The following is a 21,633-nucleotide window of genomic DNA, read 5'->3' as shown; positions in this document are numbered from 1 at the left end:
TTTTGAAGATTTTATTAGGGAGGGGCAGCTGGGTGGCTCAGTTGGTTAAGCAACTGCCTTCGGCTCAGGTCGTGATCCTGGAGTCCTGGGATTGAGTCCCACATCGGGCTCCCTGCTCAGCAGAGAGTCTGCTTCTCCCGTTGACCTCTCTCCTCTCAGGGTCTCTCTGTCTCTCTCAAATAAATAAAATCATTTAAAAATTAAAAAAAAAAAAAAGATTTTATTAGGTAATCTCTATTAGACCCAACGTGAGACTCAGACCCACCCACCACTCCAGGATCAAGAGTCCCATGCTCTACCAACTGAGCCAGCCAGGCGCCGCAGAGCTGCAAAATTCTTGATTAAGCTTCAAATAAACAAAATCAAACAACAAACCAGATTATGCATCATCTCTCACCCAACAGAGACTGGATCTCTGCTACCCGTTTTCAGAGATTACTGAATGATGAGATCATAAAACCAGATTTACCATCATTGCTACTGATGAGGACTGGCTTATCGGCCTTAGGTGAACCAGAAACAAAGCCCCAGATTAGTAGCAGTAGGAAACAAGCCAAAGAAACAATTTTTGCCTCAGGCTCCTTCCTGGAGACCACAGGTGTGGAAGCCAGTGCCCTGCCTCTGTTGGAGGGGCTTCTGAACCCAGGAGAATGAAGGTCAGGGTGGCACACAGCAAAGTAAACCCCAGCGCTTGAGTGATGAAGTCAGGGCATCTGGCTGGCCTGCATTGTCTTGGTAGGACTGCCTCATGTTCTACTCCGCATTCCTGTTGTCTAGACCTGACCGACGCTGACTGACGCCATCCATAACTTGCCTGTGGTGTCTTAATATACAGTGAAAGGGACACCCTTTAAAACCCCTCACTAAGGGGTGACACACTGGAAACAGATGGACTGTAGGCTCCAGTTTACGTCTTCCAACAAATTCCTCAGCCTTTCTCCCACTGTCCTCTACCTCCTGGCCAGTTTCTGCACCTCATCTACACAGCCTCATTGCTCAGCATACTGCTGCCTAAGTTACCCAGTTCTGTGGGCTTTGTGTCTTTGGCATCAACAAATACTGAGGATAACACTCGACCAAAGGGCTAGAACATCCTTTCCTTCTCCATATGTATAACCTTTTGTATCTTTAAAGCCTGAAAGCTCTACAACTTTTGCCAACCTTTCTCTTCCCAGGGAAGAGAATAGATTAGAAAACAAGGCTACCTGGGCCCAGCCCTGCCAAGAGCAGGTTTCTTGGAATCAGGAAAAGCAGGAAAGATAAAGGCTAAATCGCTCCCCCCTCCCCCCACACACACAGTAAGAAGCCATGTTTGGGCAGCTTGTTTGCTGATTAAGTTTTTCCAGATCAGCATCCCCACCACCTTCCAGCTCTATTTTGCTGTGTGTTTTCCTTATAATAAAGGTAATTTTGAGGGGCACTGGGTGGCTCAGTGGGTTAAAGGGTAAAGCCTCTGCTTTCGGCTCGGGTCATGATCCCAGGGTCCTGGGATGGAGCCCCACATCGGGCTCTCTGCTCAGCGGGGAGCCTGCTTCCCCCTCTCTCTCTGCCTGCTTGTGATCTCTGTCTGTCAAAAAGATAAATAAAATCTTTAAAAAAATAATAACAATAATAATAATTTTGAGGGGCACCTGGGTGGCTCAGTTGGTGATGCATCCCAGGTCTTGGTTTTGGCTCAGGTCATGATCTTAGTCGTGAGATTGAGCCCCACATCAGACTCGGTGCTAGGTGTGAAGCTTACTTAAGAGTTTCTCCCTCTGCCCCTCCCCTACACCCCCCCCCAACACTCTAAAAGAAAATGTAATTCTTTTTCCCAAAAATAAAGTTATTTTTCAGAGAGAGCACAAGCAGGGGGAGCAGCAGTCGGAGGGAGAAGCAAGCTCCCTCCTGAGCAAGGAGCCCATTGTGGGACTCAATCCCAGAACCCTGGGTTCATGACCTGAGCAGAAGGCAGATGCTTAACTGACTGAGCCACCTAGGGTCCCAAGAAAATAAAGTTCTGTTGCCTCTTGAGATTACCTCAGGACACCAAGGAAAGATGAAGTGTACTTCCCTAACAGTGTAGTTCACCTGGTCCAGGTGGATGACCCCCCCCACCCCAAGACTATTAAGGGATAATTTTTTTAAACATTTTTATTCAAATTCAATTAATTAACACATAATGTGTTATTGGTTTCAGAGGTGCAGGCCTGTGATTCATCAGTCTTCTATAACAGTGTGCATTACATCACATGCTGTCCTTAATGTCTGTTATCCGGTTACCCCTCCCCTCAGCCCCCTCCCCAGGGGATAATTTTTTAAGGCAAAATCATGACTCTCATAAACACAGAATAATAAACATTGTCCAGCATTTTAATTAAGTAGTGAGAGGATGAATAGGTTGTTACATGTAGTTCTTGCTGATTTTTAATTCCGAAATACCTCGAAATTCTGTCTTCCTCTCTGCCCCTCCTGCCTTGTCCTGGTTTAGGCCCCAATCCCTTTATCTCTTTTGCTAAGTAATGAACCAGTGATCCTTCTGCATCCGCTTTTAACACTCTACATTCAGTACCCCTCCTTGCGACCAGATGGGCTCTAAAAAGGCAAGGCTGTTCATGTCACTCCACTTACCTGATCAACCCGCTTCCTCCTGCCCCCCAAAAAACTTCAATAACTGTACATGGTCTCACCATATCCAAGCTGGAACACGGGAACCTATGTTTTTAACAACCTCTGCAAATGCTACCCTTTAACAAGTTTGAGAACAGGCTAAAACCCAAGCACCTTTATGGGGCGCGGGGAGGGGGGGTGGTCACGTAACGTTCAAGGACCGAGCAAGCAACGGTCCCTGCTTGCTTCTCTCTCTTTTCTTTTCTTTTCTTTTTTTTTTTTTTTTTTAATTTATTTGACAGAGCGCACTAGTAGGCAGAGAGGCAGGCAGAGAGAGAGGAAGGGAAGCAGGCTCCCCACCAAAGCAGAGAGCCTGATGTGGGACTCGATCCCAGGACCCCGGGATCACGACCTGAGCTGAAGGCAGCAGCTTAACTCCCTGAGCCACCCAGGCGCCCCTTGCTTGCTTCTCTTATGTTATCTTTTACCACTCTCAGTTTCTCACAGCCAAATTACATGAAATAGTCTTTGCCTGGGAATTTAGATCAGATTTGGACTGTGAAAGCCTACATATGCACCCTGTCCTCCCCAGGATGATTGGGGTGTCCCTCTTCTGCTCCTCATTTTATTTGCATTTGGTATTCTGCCCTCCTCTGCAAAGTGCTCTGGCAGATTTGAGATGTCTCTGGCCATGGAAATCCAGCTACTGTATTTTCTTTTATTTCTCATTTCAGCTCTTGGTGGACCCATGTGGAAATGGGGCCCCCAGATCCCATCCTGGGAGTCACAGAAGCCTTTAAGAGAGACACCAACAGCAAAAAGATGAATCTGGGAGTTGGTGCCTACCGGGATGATAATGGAAAGCCGTATGTGCTCCCTAGTGTCCGGAAAGTAAGTTTGCCATCTATCTCCTGCCTTCTTGGGATGGATCAACTGAAGAGAGCTCCTTGAGAGTGACAGAAAGAGCGCCAGGCTGGGAGTCAGGAGACCTGGTTCCAGTTCTGGCACCAGCTGCTTAAATCACTCGGGTTTCTGGGCTCTGGGCTCCTTGCTGTAAAAGTGACAGATTGGAACTATGTGGTCTTTCTCGAGATTGAATTTAAGTGATTATCTGTAAAGCAGGCATAGTGTCATATTTAATCCTGAGGGTGCACAAAAGGACTAAGAATTTAAGCATTGCCTCTTGGTAATAAGAATAGCCCTTTGTGGGTGAGGGTTGCTGCCGTTATTTTCCATTTCTCTCATGGTGATGGCCTTAATAAGCTCTCCCACACAGGCATGCTCTGTCCCTTCATACTGAACTACAGAATAATTCGCTCTATTTTTATGACATGTTTATCACTGTTCTTTCTGTTGGTAATCACTATAACTTTAAATAGTCAATTCCCTTAGAACAGTTTTTTTAAGGAAAGCATGTGTTCCCTTTCCATCTACACCTCCTCTGTTGATATATCAATGCTCTGTCACTTCCGAAAATGGGCTGGTGATGCATCCTTCCTCCATAGAGCAGAACTGGGCACCGTGAGTGAAAGTTACAAAGGAATACTTCCGGGTCAGGGTATAGCACTCCGTAATCATCTGAGCTGACTGCCCTGAAGCCAGCAGGCTCAGGCCCTCAGGAGCCAATGAAGTAAGAACATGGGCTGAATGAACCCCTGAAAGAAGAAGTATCTAAGTCTGTGGGAGTGTGAGTTAAGGGTCACCTCTGGAGCTCTCAGAGTAGACAAAAAGGGTTTGAGAAACCATTGTGATGAGAAGACTTACTGGCAACTGCTGGCTGCTGGGTCTCAGGTCATGCAGGGATTGCCTTGGTCTCAGTCTGACAGGATTAGTCAGGATTAGTCTGCTGGTTTGCAAGCTGGAATACCACCACACGCTTCCATGCATTCCTTTGTCAGGTCTTCAGCCAGTAGTGAGAGTTGTAGCAACAGTTGTCCCCCCATTCAACAGATGAAGAAAGTGAAGCTCAGGAAGGTTACTAATTTGAGTTGCTCAGGGTCACACAAGTAGTGAGGATTGGTCTCACGTCTGTCTCCAAAGCAGAAGAGATGTGGCTAGTACAATTAACTCTTTGAAGTTCTTAGACTGGCATTATACCTTGAAATACTTTCTTATGTATTTAGTTTGATTTTATCATCTTATATCTCTTTTAAGTGTTGCTCATAAACTTTGTTCTTGTGCATTCCAGGAATGTCATATGTTAAATATTAACCAAGAAAACATTGTGTACCCACCCATGTAAAACCTAACTGTAAAAAAAATACAATTTTTTAAATCACAAATATTTGTGTTCTACATTATAAAATACCAAGTAATCTTTTTTTTTTTTCTTTTTTGGTGTATATTTTCAAATTTTTATTTAAATCGCAGTTAACATACAGTATCATACTAGTTTCAGGTGTAGTACTTAGCTTTTTTTCTTGAACAGTATTTCTGAATAAAAACAAGGCTATACTTCCTTTATCTTTAATATATAAACTAAATTTATTAAACATTAAATCTTAATCATTGTAATTCCAGGTAAGAAGAAGAAACTAAGCAGATACCTTTTCTCTTGTCTAGGCAGAGGCCCAGATTGCTGCAAAAAATTTGGACAAAGAATATCTACCCATTGCAGGACTTGCTGAGTTTTGTAAGGCATCTGCAGAGCTGGCCCTGGGTGAGAACAACGAAGTGTTGAAAAGTAGCCGGGTAAGCAGAGCAGACTTTGGCATCATACAGAGTCTGTTTTTAAATTTAATAGTTTAAACAAATTTGAGATAATTTAAATAAATAAGATATATCACTTTGTGTGTAATGATGATTTTGAGGTGACCGCACTATTGCTAATATCTCTTCTTGAAAAAGTAAGTTGATACTTATAAATTAAAAGATTTCATGTAGGGGCGCCTGGGTGGCTCAATGGGTTTAAGCCTCTGCCTTCAGCTCAGGTCATGATCTCGGGGTCCTGGGCTCGAGCCCCGTATTGGGCTCTCTGCTCAGCAGGGAGCCTGCTTCCCCCTCTCTTTCTCAGCCTCCTGCTCTGCCTACTTGTGATCTCTGTCTGTCAAATAAATAAATAAAATCTTAAAAAAAAAAAAAATGCCAAACTAGGTGCACCTGGGTGGCTCTGTCGTTTGGGTGTCTGCCTTCAGCTCAGGTCGTGGTCCTAGGGTCCTGGGATTGAGCCCTGCTTCAGACTATCTGCTCGGTGGGGAACCTGCTTCTCCTTCCCCCTCTGACTCTTCCCTCTGCTCATTCTCACTCTCTGTCTCAAATGAGTAAATAAATCTGAAAAAAAAAAAGATGAAATGCCAAACTATGCCCAGTTTTAGGCCTATAATTAGCCACTACTCTCATGTTCTCGGCTTCCAGCTCAGATGGAAGAAGCACACAGGCACGTCTCTTGGGGCCAGGACCAGTCTGGCACTCCTCCGCTGCCCCTTCACAGCCAGTTTAGACATTAAAAGAAAGCAGCTCTTCTCCCATCCTGCCACCTCCCTTGTCTCTCGGGTCCAGAAGACCATCCTGCAGCTGTGACAGGGGGAGTACACATGTCTTCCTGGGGGTCCTCTTAAGGCAGAAGAAGATGGTACTGTACACAGACTTCGCACAAGTAGAGGTCTTTGTGCACCCCCAGAGAGCCCTTCCTGTAGAAGAGGAGCAAGCCCTAGGCTGCTGGGATGCCTCCAGGCCATTCAATAGCACAGTGACGAGGGGCCTCGGCAGTGATGAGGGGCCTCAGAGCACTGTAGTTCCCTTTCCTTTGAAACAAATGTTTATTAATGGATACATTTGTATGTTTAAATATTTGTTTTCCTGGCCAAGTCCTGAGAAAAACAAAGTAGCAGAACTAAGCCAACATTTCTCCCCTTCCACCCGGGAGAGCAGAATAAATACAGTTTATTCACAAGGCTGGTCTAAGTCCACAGGTTAGATCATGAACTCAAGAGTAAAGCTACAACCTCCTACTGAGACAGTAATGATCCTGATCCACAGTTTGATATCCATGCAATCAACTGCCTATTAATCCCTCATGAAAGCTTCCATTTCTTCTGTAATTTTTGCTTATCTCTGTCGGTCTAGCTAAAGTAACAGCAGCATGTCTCATAAATTGCTGTACCTTTATGAATTATTAATATTATCATATCCACAGTTAGGTTTGTTTGGTTTTTCTGGATCTTGTAAAGATTTTATTTATTTATTTATTTATTTATTTATTTATTTATTTATTTATTTTAAAGATTTTATTTATTTATTTAACAGACAGAGATCACAAGTACGCAGAGAGGCAGACAGAGAGAGGGAGGAGGAAGTAGGCTCCCTGCGGAGCAGAGAGCCTGATGTGGGGCTTGATCTCAGGACCCTGAGATCATGACCTGAGCTGAAGGCAGAGGCTTAACCCACTGAGCCACCCAGGCGTGCCAAGATTTTATTTTATTATTATTTTTTTAAGATTTTATTTATTTATTGAGAGAGAGACAGTGAAAGAGAGCATGAGCGAGGAGAAGGTCAGAGAGCGAAGCATACTCCCCATGGAGCTGGGAGTCTGATGCAGGACTTGATCCCGGGACTCCGGGATCATGACCTGATCCGAAGGCAGTCATCCAACCAACTGAGCCACCCAGGCGTCCCAGATTTTATTTTTTTAAGTAACCATTTCATCCACTGTAGGGCTCAACCCCAAGATCAAGAGTCCCATGCTCTACCAACTGAGCCTGCCAGTTTCCCCCACAGTTTGATTTTTATTTCTGTCACGGCAAAGTTCACAGGGACAAACTTCGTTCCGTAAAGAGTTTGTTATGCTCTCCCCCCTCCACCTGTTTCTTCTCCTGCCCCCCCTGGCCAGAAAATAAGTTTATGTTTAAGAGAACCTTAAACATCTATAGTGCCATAGGAAAAAAAAAATCTGTGATTTCTTATTCCTTAAAGTTGACTGATTTGAAGAAACAGATTACCTCAGGCACCTTCCTATTACTCAAAAGATAATGTTTTCAGATTATGAAAACTCAGAGAATGGAACTTCTGAGCCTTTAAAATGTAGTGATCCTTATCATTCTCATAATGATAAGTTAACTTGCTTTTCAAGGAACTTTGATGTTCAGGTATCGTTCAGTAATGTAGTGACTTTTCTTAGTGGTTTTTTTTGGTCTCTGTATAAATGAACCCTTTCTCATGTGGGAGGAGCAGTTGTATCCTGACCATTTCTCCTATTATACGGTATGATACTGATAACAAGCCATGAGGAGTTAACTTCTTGGTCAGCAAAGATGTTGGAAACTGAAGAGATGGCTCTTTTGAGAACTCACAAGGAGAGTCCGTCTGTCTCTTAGCAAATTGGGAAATGAAACAGTAGTGCTATTCTCTCATTTCCCAGGACCATCTGAAACGTCTTCAGCAGGAAGAAAACTGAGTGTACAGAGCAGTGCCTCTCTGGGCTTGGCCTCAGTTCTGTTATGGGCCTGTAGAGAGTATCATACCTCACTGACCGTGCTCTCTCTCCTTCAGTATGTCACCGTGCAGACCATTTCTGGAACTGGGGCCTTGAGGATTGGAGCCAGTTTTCTGGTGAGTCTGGAAACTGCTTCAGGGATGAGCTGTAAGTTGAGGATGGTGGGGTTTCCTATTGCCTGTGTGTTTGATGACCTCTCTCCCCAAAGTTGGAAGAGTTCCTGTTCTCTGACGAATAGAGTCAGGGGTAAGAAAAGTAAAGATACTTAGAAGAAATTACAAGGAAGATAGAATAATAATAATAATAAATCTTATTTATTGAGCACATATCTGTTACTACCAGCTTTTGTTTTAACTCATTTAATCCTTTAATCTTTATGAAGAAGATTCATTTACCGCCATTTTACAAACAAAGACAGGCCCAGACAAGCCCTTGGCTACACAGCGAATATACTCATCAGAGCTTACATTCCAGCTCACATGGTCTTGCTGCTGAGTCATTACTATCTCTCACTCATAAAGATAAGATGAGGTTCAATAGAGAAAAATGTCTTCCTCTTAATGTCTTCTTCCTAAAATGTATCAACTCTTCTTATTTTTTTCCTCTTCTTCACTTATCCATTCCCTTTCATCCCATTTTTTAGCAAAGATTTTTTAAGTTCAGCCGAGATGTCTTTCTGCCCAAACCGTCCTGGGGAAATCACACACCGATCTTCAGGGACGCAGGCATGCAGCTACATGGTTATCGATACTATGACCCCAAGACGTGCGGCTTTGACTTCACAGGCGCTCTAGAGGACATTTCGGTAAGTGTGACTTTCAGGGCAAGGGTGAAGGAACAGGAAACAAACCTCCTTGTGGAGATATGATGTTTCACAGCTGGGTCTCAGTATCTGAGTAATAATACTGGGAATGAACTTATTTCCAGATCTCAGATTATCTTTGTTAGTGATCAAAATAGTGACTCTGTGGCATTTCAGGTAAGTTATCTCCTTTCAGAGCTGCATAGTCACCTCTTGGTTGTCTCTTTAGAAAATGCCACAGCAAAGTGTTCTTCTCCTGCATGCCTGTGCCCACAATCCTACGGGAGTGGACCCCCGCCCTGAGCAGTGGAAGGAGATAGCAACAGTGGTGAAGGTAAGGAGAATGAGCTGACTAGCCACAGTTCTGTGTTCAGTAACTGGGCAAAGTCTTAATGAGAATTAATTACCCTTGAGCCCACATTAAGTTGTCAGGAAAGAGCTGCTTACTTATTAATTAGCAATTTGGGTTTTGTTTTGGGGTTGTTTTTTGTTTGTTTGTTTGTTTGTTTGTTTGTTTTTAAGATCTTCATTTATTTGAGAGGGAGAGTGCACGTACATGCATGCAAGTCGGGGGAGGTGCAGAGGAAGGGAGAAAATGTCAAGCAGACTCTGCTGAGTGCATAACCCAGCACAGGGCTTGATCCCACAACTCTGAGATCACAACTGGAGCTGAAACCTAGTCAGCCGCATAACCAACCAAGCCACCTAGGTGCCCTGCAGTTCTTAATTGATGGTACAGGAGCAGCTTGGAGATAATTTCTGTTCCTCAGCCTGATGCTGGGAATTCTGAGGACTCTTGTCATTGGCCAGCCTGGCCAGTGGGCATCCATTGGCCCTAGGAGGTCTATAATTGGCACCTACATTTGTCCTGGCCAGGATTACATGTTCATCCTTTATACACTTTGTCATGTCCCCTGTCCTGGCCTGTTTCCTCAGCATGGCCGTTATCTTTCACAGGCTCAACTGTCAAAGAAGGCACTAGTCAAAATTTCAAGGAAGGAGGGGTACCTGACTGGCTCAGTTGGTAGAGCATGCAACTCATGACCTCGGGGTTATGAGTTCAAGCTCCACATTGGAGGAAGAGTTCACTTAAAAAAAAAAAAAAAAAAAAATTCCAATAGAGGACGGTATTCTTGTTGCCCGGTGTCTTCATTTTTGCTTCTTTTGGTCTCCCTTTCTTTACATTCTGTTAAACCTAAGGTTCAAACAGAATGAAACAGAGGGGGGAAAAGAAAAAGAGCATTCACAGAGCACTTTGAAGATGAGATGGTTCTCATGAGTCCTGGGTAAAAGATGAGACTGCTGGAGTTACATTAGCCCCAGAAGAGACTGATGTTGGTCCTGTGTTGACTGGACCAGAGTAATTGCCCAGAATCCTCTGGGCCTGAAAAGAGCTTCCTGTTAGACCAAGCAGCTTTCTGGGAAGATTAAAATTAAGAGTACCTTTTCTTAATGTCTTCTTAGGGACCATATCCACCAAAGTAAAGAAAAATATATGATGATGTCTTAACTCAAGGAACATTAAACATCTCCAAATTGCCACCAGGGGAGAAGACTGCTCACTCTGTGAGGCAGATACGGTCCCCATAAGCACAGGCAAGCATGTGGGGCATCTTGAGACAGACTGCCTAAAGCTTTGCTCTTCTCTTTTCCTTCCCAGAAAAACAATCTCTTTGCATTCTTTGACATGGCCTACCAAGGCTTTGCCAGTGGTGACGGTAACAAGGATGCCTGGGCTGTACGCTACTTCATCGAACAGGGCATTAATGTTTGTCTCTGCCAGTCCTATGCCAAGAACATGGGCTTATACGGTAAGCTCAAGGATCCAGCACATGGTGTGTGTGTCCTGATAAGACTGAAGAAGTGCTGGAAGAGGATGCCACAGAGATACCAGTTTGTGGGGGGGGTGCACGTGTCCATGTGTGTCCCTGTGTGTGTGTGTGTGTGAGTGTGTGTGTGTGTGTTACCCAGAGAAGACAGGTAACCTGGATTTTACTTATCTTAGACACATCTTCGTTCATGTCTCTGAACTCCTCCAGCAGAGGAAACTAATAACTGCTTCTCTAAACAAGAAATGATGGCTCCACAAGCCAAGAAGATGGATGTCATAGAAAGAGACCTTTTGAGTACTCAGACCTCCTGTTGCCTCTAGATTCACCTTACTGGTTGTCGAAAGCTTTTAAACAGATATTTTTGGGGCACTTCTGACAGAAGCATAATATGTAGCACATTGAATCATGACTTGCTTTCGCATGTGAGACTGGAAAACTGAACAACAAGGTCCATGTGTGTCTCTCCAGGTGAGCGCGTGGGAGCCTTCACTGTGGTCTGCAAAGATGCTGATGAAGCCAAAAGGGTGGAGTCGCAGCTGAAGATCTTGATCCGTCCCATGTATTCCAACCCTCCCATCAATGGGGCCCGGATTGCCTCCACCATCCTGACCAGCCCTGACCTGCGAAAACAATGGTAACGGCTCATTGCTGCTCCCCCTGCCCCCGCCACCTGCCTTTCCCACCACCGAGCTTTCAGAGCTTGTTTATAGTCGGCAAGTTGTGATGTACAGTCTCCCCCAGCTTCCCTGTGTGGGCGGGGAGGAGGAGAGAGGGGTACGATTCTGTTAGCTCATTTAGATACATCGGAGACAAACATAATTCAAGAAACGGCAGGGTTTTTTTATTCCATTATCTCCATTTTAAGTAAAACCTGCCCCCTACTCAACTGAGGCTCAAATTGAAGTACCTTACATAGGAAAACTTAAATTTTTAAGAACAACGTATTTTTTGTTTTTATCGTAATAATAGCTACCTCTGAATCAGTATTTCTGCTTCTTTTTTGTTTTTATTAGCCTTTCCGTCTGAATCTCTTGGCACCTGTGCTCAGACTTAGTGTCACTCAGTCTCTTTGACCACAGTCCACATAAGACATATTTTGTATCATGAACCCACATCCCTGTAAATGTACACATAGCTGAAACAGTTGTCAAAAACTCAGTACTGGGGCGCCTGGGTGGCTCAGTGGATTAAAGCCTCTGCCTTCGGCTCAGGTCATGATCCCAGGTCCTGGGATTGAGCCCCGCATCGGGCTCTCTGGTCGGCCGGAAGCCTGCTTCCTCCTCTCTCTGCCTGCTTGTGATCTCTGTCGAATAAATAAACAAAATCTTAAAAAAAAAAAAAAAAACAACTCAGTACTTAGGCTTTAGAACTGTGTTCTAGTATTTTCTAAATGCCAGTTGCATCCAACTACTTGAGCATTAATGGGTCATGCCACACAATTTAGAAACCTTGCTCTAGATCAGAGGTTGGAAAACTGTTCTGTGGGTCAAATCTAGTCTGCCCCCTATTCTTACAGAGTTCATTCGGACACAGCCATACTCATTTTTGATGAATTACATATGGCTGCTTTTGTGCCAAACAGAAGAGTTTAGTAGTTGTGACAGGGAGCAAATGGCCCGCAAAACCTAACAACGTTTATAATTCAGCCCTTTATAAGAAGTTTGCCATGTTAACTGTACTGGAACTTAAAAAAATTTGAAAATGAGAAGTTTGCCAACTCCTGCTCTATATATTTCAAAGTTAATAAAAAGCCAAGATGCCCATGAACAATGTGATTTGTCAGATAAGAGTTTATCTTTGGAGCTGGTTAATTGAGAGGCTAGAAGATCCCTGAGCAGCTTCTCAGGGAGAAAAGCTAAATCTGTTGTCTGCTGTCTGCAAGAAACTTTATCTGCAGCCCCCCAGCTTATCACATGACAGCTATTCTTTCTAATTTAAATTACTCCTATGGAACATTGAACTAAGCCTGGTTCAGGGTAGTTCTTTTTAGTCAAATATACTCATGGAGGGCTTACCAAGAAACTGACTACTTTTTTATTTGTACTTTTTTCCCGTTATAAAATTCTTAGGTAAGTATATTTCAGAAAGTTTGGGAGAGGGAAAAAACTCACTGTAAATCTAGTCATTAAAGCCCACCTTTTGTCTTTCTTCACTGTTTTCCATCATGGTAACATACAATGTACTTTACTCGTATCTATATATGATGTAGGTTTGGTGGTGGTTTTGTCTCTTTGAGTTACTCTAACCTTTTTTTTTTTGAACTTCATATTTTTAAGTGGTTTCTTGTATTTCCTAATGGTTATCAAGATGTCATTTTTTTTTTTAACGTGTGCACTTCAGTACACCTTTGAAGTCTTGTTGTTGTACTAAGGTAACAAAGGAACTGTGCGAGATGAGTGAGGCATTTCGGCCTGTGGGTAGTTTATTACCAGGTGAGAAAGGTAATAATACAGCCTTGATACAAGAGACAAAGAATAAATGCGGACCAAAGGAAGGGCTGTTGATTCTAACTGGGTATAAAGGAGGATATAATGAAGACAGCAGCCTGTGAGCTGTGCCTTGAAGGGAGAAGAAGGCTTTCCCCCGCCAACCAAATAAAGAGTTAAGGAGAACTGAACAGAGCTGTGCCTGAGGACAGGCACGGGAACACATTGTGCATTCTGTAGGGCATGCTTTGGAAGTCCCAGGGAGGGGAGTTTCTGTGGCCTTGACTCTGAGGGGGAGGAGGATAGAGAAGGCAGCAAAGCTGGGAAGTTGGGCACAAGTGATGAAGCACCTTCACCGAGATCTTGAGAAATCCGAACTTCATTCTCTGGGTACCAGTGAGCACGGAAGGGTTTTGCTGTTCTGGAGTTGCCCTGGATCTAGCTGTGGTCAGAGCCTCCATGCTTTTAGGATGGAGCTGGACAGAGATGGGACCGTAGGGAATTTAAAATCAACTATCATCCCTAGAGGAGTTGGGAGCTAGAGCTCCATCCAGGAATCACGCTGCTGGTGAAGTGTTGCCAGCTTTTTACAGAGAGGAAACACCCGTTTTTATGTGGAAGTGCCCAATTTTAAATGTTTACCTGAGTCAAATAAAAATTACTAATACTTTCTTTGACTTCTGATTGGCAGTTGTGACCCATCGTAACTGTGTATGACATCATCATAGATGGTTTAAGAACATGAACACGTTAGAACAGGGAGGTAAACTAGAAATATTTTTAGTCATCTAGTTGGGCAAGAATTTCCCCTAGAGCCATAGGTCTAGAATGGCAAGGGGAGATTCTAAGGAAGGCGATGATGTCCAGAATCAAGTGAGCCATGTGTATCAGAGGACTGCCTTCAGTTGCCAGATAGGACTGTCCCTCCCTCCCTGGGCTTTCAATGCGGCACTGTTCTGTTGGTTCTTAAATTGTCCTGCCTTGTTCCATAGTTGGTGGTTCACAAGTTTGTTCCCAGTTTTGGTTTTAAGATTTAAAGGCAAGGACTGTGTCTGAACCCTCCCTTCTCACCACCTAGCATATGGCTTGGCACATCATAGGTTTCCAATGCACTGTCTTAACTGCAAAAGCAGGAGTCTGTATTCCATCCATGTTAAAAATAAGGTCATAGTTTACTATTTAAAACACAACTCTGGGGGCGCCTGGGTGGCTCAATGGGTTAAGTGTCTGCCTTCAGCTCAGGTCATGATCCTGGGCTCCCAGGATCGAGCCCCACGTCAGGCTCCCTGCCCAGTGGGGAGGCTGCTGCTTTTTCTCCCTCTGCTCCTCCCCAATTCATGCTTACTCGCTCTTTCTCTCCCTCCACCAAATAAATAAAATGAAATCTTAAGAAAAAAAAAAAAAAAAACACAACTTTTCCACTTTTCCCACTGCATAAACAATAGAGAGCCTTAGCCTTCCTAGATTTGAGTCACTTGTTCTTTTTTTTCTTTTTCTTTTTCTTTTTTTTTTTTTTTTAAGATTTATTCATTTATTTGAGAGTACAGGGTTGAGGTAGGACAGAAGGAGAGGGAGAATTCCAAGCAGTCTGCATGCTGAGCACAGAGCCTGACACAGGGCTCAATCAACTCCAAGATCATGACCTGAGCTGAAATGAAGAGTCACATGCTTAACCAACTGAGCCATCCAGACACCCCTCATCATTCTTTTATTATTATTATTATTATTGTTTTATAAACATACAATGTATTATTAGCCCCAGGAGTACAGGTCTGTGAATCGCCAGGTTTACACACTTCACAGCAGTCACCATAGCACATACCCTCCCCAGTGTCCATCACCCAACCACCCTCTCCAGGCCCCCCTCCGCCTGGCAACCCTCAGTTTGTTTTGTGAGATTGAGTCATTTATGGTTTTTCTCCCTCCCAATCCCATCTTGTTTCATTTATTCTTTTCCTACCCCCAAACCCCCCACATTGCATCTCCACTTCCTCATATCAGGGAGATCATATGATAGTTGTCTTTCTCTGCTTGACTTATTTCACTAAGCATGATACGCTCTAGTTCCATCCACGTCGTCGCAAATGGCAAGATTTCATTTCTTTTGATGGCTGCATAGTATTCCATTGTGTATATATACCACATCTTTATCCATTCATCTGTTGATGGACATCTAGGTTCTTTCCATAGTTTGGCTATTGTGGACATGGCCACTATAAACATTCGGGTGCACATGCCCCTTCAGATCACTAAGTTTGTATCTTTAGGGTAAATACCCAGTAGTGCAGTTGCTGGGTCATAAGGTAGTTCTATTTTCAACTTTATGAGGAAACTCCCTGCTGTTTTCCAGAGTGGTTGCACCAGCTTGCATTCCCACCAATAGTGTAGGAGGGTTCCCCTTTCTCCGCATCCTCACCAGCATCTGTCATTTCTTGACTTGTTAAGGTTAGCCATTCTGACTGGTATGAGGTGGTATCTCATTGTGGTTTTGAACCCCGCGTCATTCTTAATAACTACATCACCTTAGTCATTAGTGTAGTGATAGAAAACAATGCAGTAAAATAGCTTTTTACTTGCTGAACCAGTGACAGCATCTGACTTGGGCTAGGACAAAGAATTAAGGCACACTGGGGAAACAGCCCAGGAACGTAAAATTGCTATGAGCTCTGTCTTATTTGTTGGCATTTGTCTAGAACTGAGCTGCATCCCGGGGTTCTTTTTGGTTTTTTTTGTTTTACAGGTTGCAGGAAGTAAAAGGCATGGCCGACCGCATCATTAGCATGCGGACTCAGCTGGTGTCCAACCTCAAGAAGGAGGGTTCCTCCCACAACTGGCAGCACATCACTGACCAGATTGGCATGTTCTGTTTCACGGGACTAAAGCCCGAGCAGGTGAGAGGGCCCTGATTTCTCCTCAACTGACCAACTGATCAGTCCTCACAAACGAGAATTCCTCACAGATCCCTTACCTATTCTCAGGTTACCATTAAAACGGTCCTTTTGGAACCCTGTTAGGTAAAGGAAGAGTGTAGCATTCATTTGGTTTTGTTAATAGTCATTTCTCTGTCTGTATCCCCCGTGAGGCTGCAAACTGCTGAAAAGCAGAGCAGGTTTTGGTCATTCTTTGGACCACTGCGGCTTCTCTGAAGAAATCCCAGAACAAGCAGGAGCCTGAATATTGATAGGAGACATAGCTGAGCTCTTCCATAGCTGGATTCTGGATCTGTTTTTTCTTCAAATGCTCGATCTAAGATTTGTTTTCACCTGTTCACACCTCAGAATTCAGCATCCGACTTTAAGATGGCTTTTTATCCTTCTCTCTATGCTAGCCCACCAAATTCTGGGAATAGGGTTTAAGCAAGAAAATTGAGTTTCTGTTTTCCTGTTTTAATGCATGGGCTGGGCAAATCCCACTGCCTAGAATGCTCCTGAACTCTCTTTTCTGCAGGTGGAGAGGCTGACCAAGGAGTTCTCCATCTACATGACAAAGGACGGCCGCATCTCTGTAGCAGGGGTCACCTCTGGCAATGTGGGCTACCTTGCCCATGCCATTCACCAGGTCACCAAGTAATTTCCCTGGTGAGAGACAACCTTCCTGCCTACGACCCCTGCTGTTGTGAAATTCACACAGAGAGAAGAGGAGGGTGGATGGTGGTGAGCAGGTCCTATCTTTCAACCACAGTAGTTAACACTCAACCACTGAATGTGTTTCGCAGAAAAGAACGCGTAGTGAAATAGGGCAGAGGCATCTGCGGCGGGTGTCTGAAACTCTGTGGCTCAAAACCAAACTTCTGCTCATCCTTGAACCTCAGCTATTCCAAAAGAGTTTACATGTACGAGGAAGACCGAAACCCTATTGATCATGCCATTGCAATATTCCAGAAGCTTTAACTGCAGCACCTTAGGGCGTTGGGGCACCTCTAGATCCGGCATGAGAACAGCACCCGCAAGAGGTGTGTGGGAAGAGCCCGCTCCGACATTCGCAGGCGACCTCACGTGTGTCCCCCTGCGATCCAGCAAGCTTATCAGCGGACCTTGTGACAGAAGTCATGTTTCATGAAAACCAGCAAGTCTGCCGCTGCAGCGAGGAAAATAAAAAGATGCTGTTTCCTGTCTTATTTAAGAAGAAAAAAAAGGTTCTTTTCAATACTTTCAGGCATTTTAATGTTCTTCTCTTTTCCCTGATCATTGCTGTTCTTTTCCTTAGCCACAGAGATCTAAAACTAGCCTGCATTTTCATCCTGCGCTACTGCTTGACTGACTACCTGCCCCATCCTAGAGGCTGTCCTTATTTGAAGAACAAAGGAGATAATGTACTGCGCCTCCCATACCCTCACCTTACTCGTCAGAGAATAGCCCAGAGTAGGTAATGGCCCTTGAGGCCAGCATCATCTTCAGTGATTGGTTGTCTACTGTCGGGTGTCGCCTCTGCCCGGTTGGACCCCTTTGTTGAGTGCAGTTGTGCTGTCTGTCATCTCACATCATGAGCGGGCGATGCAGGGCAGAACCAGGAGAGCGGATCCCTGCGCTTCGGTTTTAACCTCTTTGTGCTGCCAGCTGGGCTCAGGTTTTACCCTTTGGAAAGATAACCACCATCTGCTCCAGTCATGTAGACTTCTTGCAGCTTGGTTTCTCTGTTCAAAATAAAGTTACTACAGACCCCACCGCTGTCTCCTGTGGTATGTTTTTCTTTAATGGAAGGAAAGGGTAGGAGTGGCCGGATGTCCCAGAAGTTTGCTGGTCTGTTCAGCTGCCTGTAAGCCAGGAGGTGGGTGAGCTGTTCCAGATGTAAACAAAAGCCATGTCTTGGTCTTGCCATTTGGCTTTTCCAGTCCAACAATGTTGAAAATGTGGGTATAATCCTTTGGACTTTGGGAAACAAGTGGAATACCTTGAAAGAAACTATAGATAGAACAGGAGTAAAGAAACGGGGCAGTGGCGACTTTAAGTGTCTATAGGAGCCAAGTAGGTAACAGAAGCAAACAATGAATGTAAAGTAAAAAAGGGATGTGAAATAGAAGGTAACTGGTGAGCAGCCTCCATCCTCAGTGTTGAGGAGTCGTAGGGAAATGATAGCACCGAGAGAAAGTTCAGGATTGCGGGTCTTGTGGTTTTTGTTTTTTAAGATTTTATTTATTTGACAGCACAGGCAGAGGGAGAAGCAGGCTCCCCACTGAGCAGGGAGCCTGATGGGAGACTCCATCCCAGAACCCTGGGATCATGACCTGAGCCGAAGGCAGACGCTTAACCAACTGAGCCACCCAGGCGCTCAGGTCGTAACTTTTTTTTTTTTTTTTTTTAAGATTTTATTTATTTATTTGACAGAGAGAGATCAGAAGCAGGCAGAGAGAGAGAGAGAAGGAAGCAGGCTCCCAGCTGAGCAGAGAGCCCGATGTGGGGCTCGATCCCAGGACCCTGGGATCATGACCCAAGCCAAAGGCAGTGGCTTAACCCACTGAGCCACCCAGGCACCCCCGTAACTTTTTTTTTAATAAAAATGGAAACTATGGGAGGTCTACCGATGTTTAAAAGTTGTCAACTAATTCAGTTTGTCGTAAAATGATTTGCAACCAAGATGCATATAGTAGGTTGCCAGTGCACAACCTTTAAGATGAAGTCATGTGCTCTGTTGGCAGACATCTAGCACCTGCTTAGCATCAGTCCTGCTCAAGGTTATTCTGTCCCTTCTGCTTAGTGCTAGGAACCATTCAAGATGGGCCAGCTACTGAGCAGACAGTGGAACAGGACTCAGGCCCATCCACAGTGTTTTTTGACAGGGAGGGGGAGAGAGGAAAGTGAGCTCTTGTTTTTCTTCGCTCCCCAAAGGGAAGAGTACACTGAGGAGCAGGGGGCTCTTCTGTGATCCTCTTGCTAATGGAAATAACCCAGCCAAAGGAAGTGAATGGGCCAGGTTACCGGGTGTCTTGGAAATATTTTAAAAGGAAAAGCAATAAATAATATTAACTGATCCATAAAGGGACTGACTGCTAAGTCTCTTGTCTGGAACCAAAGGATGAAAGTTGGCTGCCAAGCCCTCAACCAAAAAAGGAACTTAACCACCCTGCTGACTTGTTATTTTTAAACATGTATTACCAGCACACCCTGGACTAAGTCCCATTCCTCACTGAAAACAGTGGTGTGAACCTGATGCTTCTCTCCACTGTTCAGACTGCTTCACCCGTTCCGAGTTTCTCAGGCTCTTAAGATGTTAGTGTGCTTGCACGTGATGGGGGAGGTGGTTTGCCCACTCAGAAGAGTCATGCCTTTGTTCTGTTACAATTTAAGGTATAATAGTTTCCAAATCTGTGTTGATTTTTTAAATATTGGTTTCCTGTTCTTACCTTTGGGCATTCTGACTCAGTATTTCTGAAATAAGGCTTGGGAGTCTATTTTTTAAAATAAGAGAAAGATGGGGCGCCTGGGTGGCTCAGTGGGTTGAGCCGCTGCCTTCGGCTCAGGTCATGATCTCAGGGTCCTGGGATCGAGTCCCGCATCGGGCTCTCTGCTCAGCAGGGAGCCTGCTTCCCTCTCTCTCTCTCTCACTGCCTGCCTCTCCATCTACTTGTGATTTCTCTCTGTCAAATAAATAAATAAATAAATCTTTAAAAAAAAAAAAATAATAAAAATAAAATAAGAGAAAGAAAACTTCCCAGGTGGTTCATATATAGCTGACCCATGGGCAGCCATTGGACACCATTAGATGAGACTGCTTCAGGCTTACATCTAAACCAAAGCCAGCTCATTTATACTCCTTGAAGAAAACAATTTTTAAAAATTTTATTTATTCGTCAGAGAGCATGCGCACACAAGCAGGGGGAGTTGCAGGCTCCCCACTGAGCAAGGAGCTGGATGCAGACTCGATCCCAAGACCCTGGGATCATGACCTGAGCGGAAGGCAGGCTCTTAACTGACTGAGCCACCCAGGCGTCCCACCTTGAAAAGAGTTTCTGAAACTTTCCTTACTTAGGAAAGGAAAGGGATTTTTACTTAGGAATTTGGTGGGATTTTTTTTTCGTTTTTTGGGTTTTTTCTCGTTTTTTGGGATTTTTTTTCGTTTTTTGGGTTTTTTCTCTGAAATTACTAGTTTACTGTTTTTAAAGAAGATTTTATTTATTTATTTGTCAGAGAGATAACAAGCAGAGGAGCAGCAGGCAGAGGGAAAAGCAAGACTCCCCGCTGAACAAGGAGCAAGATGCAAAACTCAGATCCCAGGACCCTGTGATCATGACCTGAGCCAAAGGCAAAGGCTTAACCAGCTGAGCCACCCAGGCGTTCCACTAGTTTACTCTTACAACCAGTAACTAAAAGACCAACTTTTTCAAAACAATCTTATTTTTTTTAAAGTTGAGATTAATACTGCAACTTACATATCTGATAAGGGACTTCTATACAGAATATATAAAGAACCAGCACAAATCAATAATCAAAAGACAACTCGATGGGCGCCTGGGTGGCTCAGTGGGTTAAGCCGCTGCCTTCAGCTCAGGTCATGATCTCAGGGTCCTGGGATCTAGTCCCGCATCGGGCTCTCTGCTCGGCAGGGAGCCTGCTTCCCTCTCTCTCTCTCTGCCTGCCTCTCCATCTACTTGTGATTTCTCTCTGTCAAATAAATAAAATCTTTTAAAAAAATTAAATTAAATTAAAAAAAAAAGACAACTCAAGTAATGACGGGGAAAGGGGTCTGAATAGACAATTCTCCAGAAAAGATATACTGATAGCCAATAAGCTACTAACAGCAGGGAAATACAAATCAAAACCTCAATGAGAATCTGTTCAGACCTGCTAGGATGGGTATAAGATAAAGAGGTATCAAGGCTATGAGAAATTGGTAACTCATACACTGCTCCTAGGAATGTAAAAGGGTGCAGCGGTTTTGGAAAGCAGTCTGGCAATTTCTCAAAAGTTCAAACAGTTAACATTTGACCCAGCAATTCTACTACTATGTAAATACTGAAGATAAATGAAAACATGCACCCATACAAAACCTGCATGTGAGTGTCTGTCGCACTGTTATTCACAAGAGCCAGAAACTGAAAACAACACAAATGTCCAGTCAGTTGGTGAAAGAATAAACAAAATGGGGAATAGCTCAACAATGGACTGTTAACCAGCAATAAAAAAGGATGAAGTACTAATACATGCTCCAGCATGGAGGAACCTTGAAAACAGCAGAAGGCAAATGTTGTAGGTAATGAGAAAGTCACATATATCAGTCTGAGGTGCATGTTCTTGTGACACAAAGTCACATATGACTGTTTTTATGAAATGTCAAGAATGGGCAACTCCACAGAAGCAGAGAGTAGATTAGTAGTTTCCAGGGGCTTAGAGAAAGGAGGAGTGGAGAGTGACTACTCATAGTTACAGAGTTTAGGAAGAGTGATAGCAGTGTTCTGAAATTAGGTAGGTTGCAAAACTCTGAATATACTAAAAACGACTGTACTAGACACTTAAAAAGGTTGAATTTGGGGGCTCCTAGGTGACTGGGTCCATTAAGCATGCAACTCTCGATTTTGGCTCAAGTCATGATCCCAGGGTCTTAGGATCAAGCCCCACA

The 21,633-nt window shown here is 44.0% G+C and overlaps 1 protein-coding gene and 1 pseudogene across 2 annotated transcripts in view; both read left to right on the top strand.

The window, feature by feature from the left end:
• GOT2 (glutamic-oxaloacetic transaminase 2) overlaps positions 1-17,743 on the top strand; it is a 28,343-nt gene extending 10,600 nt beyond the window's left edge. The window contains exons 2-11 of one of the 2 annotated variants that reach the window (XM_059381660.1): positions 3,324-3,480; positions 5,152-5,280; positions 8,077-8,136; positions 8,664-8,825; positions 9,052-9,156; positions 10,483-10,633; positions 11,123-11,288; positions 15,821-15,971; positions 16,528-16,658; positions 16,796-17,743. In XM_059381660.1, the coding sequence (XP_059237643.1) occupies positions 3,324-3,480; positions 5,152-5,280; positions 8,077-8,136; positions 8,664-8,825; positions 9,052-9,156; positions 10,483-10,633; positions 11,123-11,288; positions 15,821-15,971; positions 16,528-16,650 (1,204 nt within the window). In that variant the 3' untranslated portion in view covers positions 16,651-16,658; positions 16,796-17,743. Of the gene's footprint in view, positions 1-3,323; positions 3,481-5,151; positions 5,281-8,076; positions 8,137-8,663; positions 8,826-9,051; positions 9,157-10,482; positions 10,634-11,122; positions 11,289-15,820; positions 15,972-16,527 lie in introns of both variants that reach the window. The other variant, XM_059381659.1, reaches the window with a different exon arrangement.
• On the top strand, positions 651-1,063 carry LOC132005753 (ORM1-like protein 2; annotated as a pseudogene).
• Positions 17,744-21,633: the final 3,890 nt, after the last annotated feature.

The sequence above is a fragment of the Mustela nigripes genome, chromosome 17 (assembly GCF_022355385.1).
Source record: "Mustela nigripes isolate SB6536 chromosome 17, MUSNIG.SB6536, whole genome shotgun sequence".
Taxonomy (NCBI): Eukaryota; Metazoa; Chordata; class Mammalia; order Carnivora; family Mustelidae; genus Mustela; species Mustela nigripes.
Note: the sequence above shows the minus strand (reverse complement) of the source record. Positions and strands in the feature narration are given on the sequence as shown.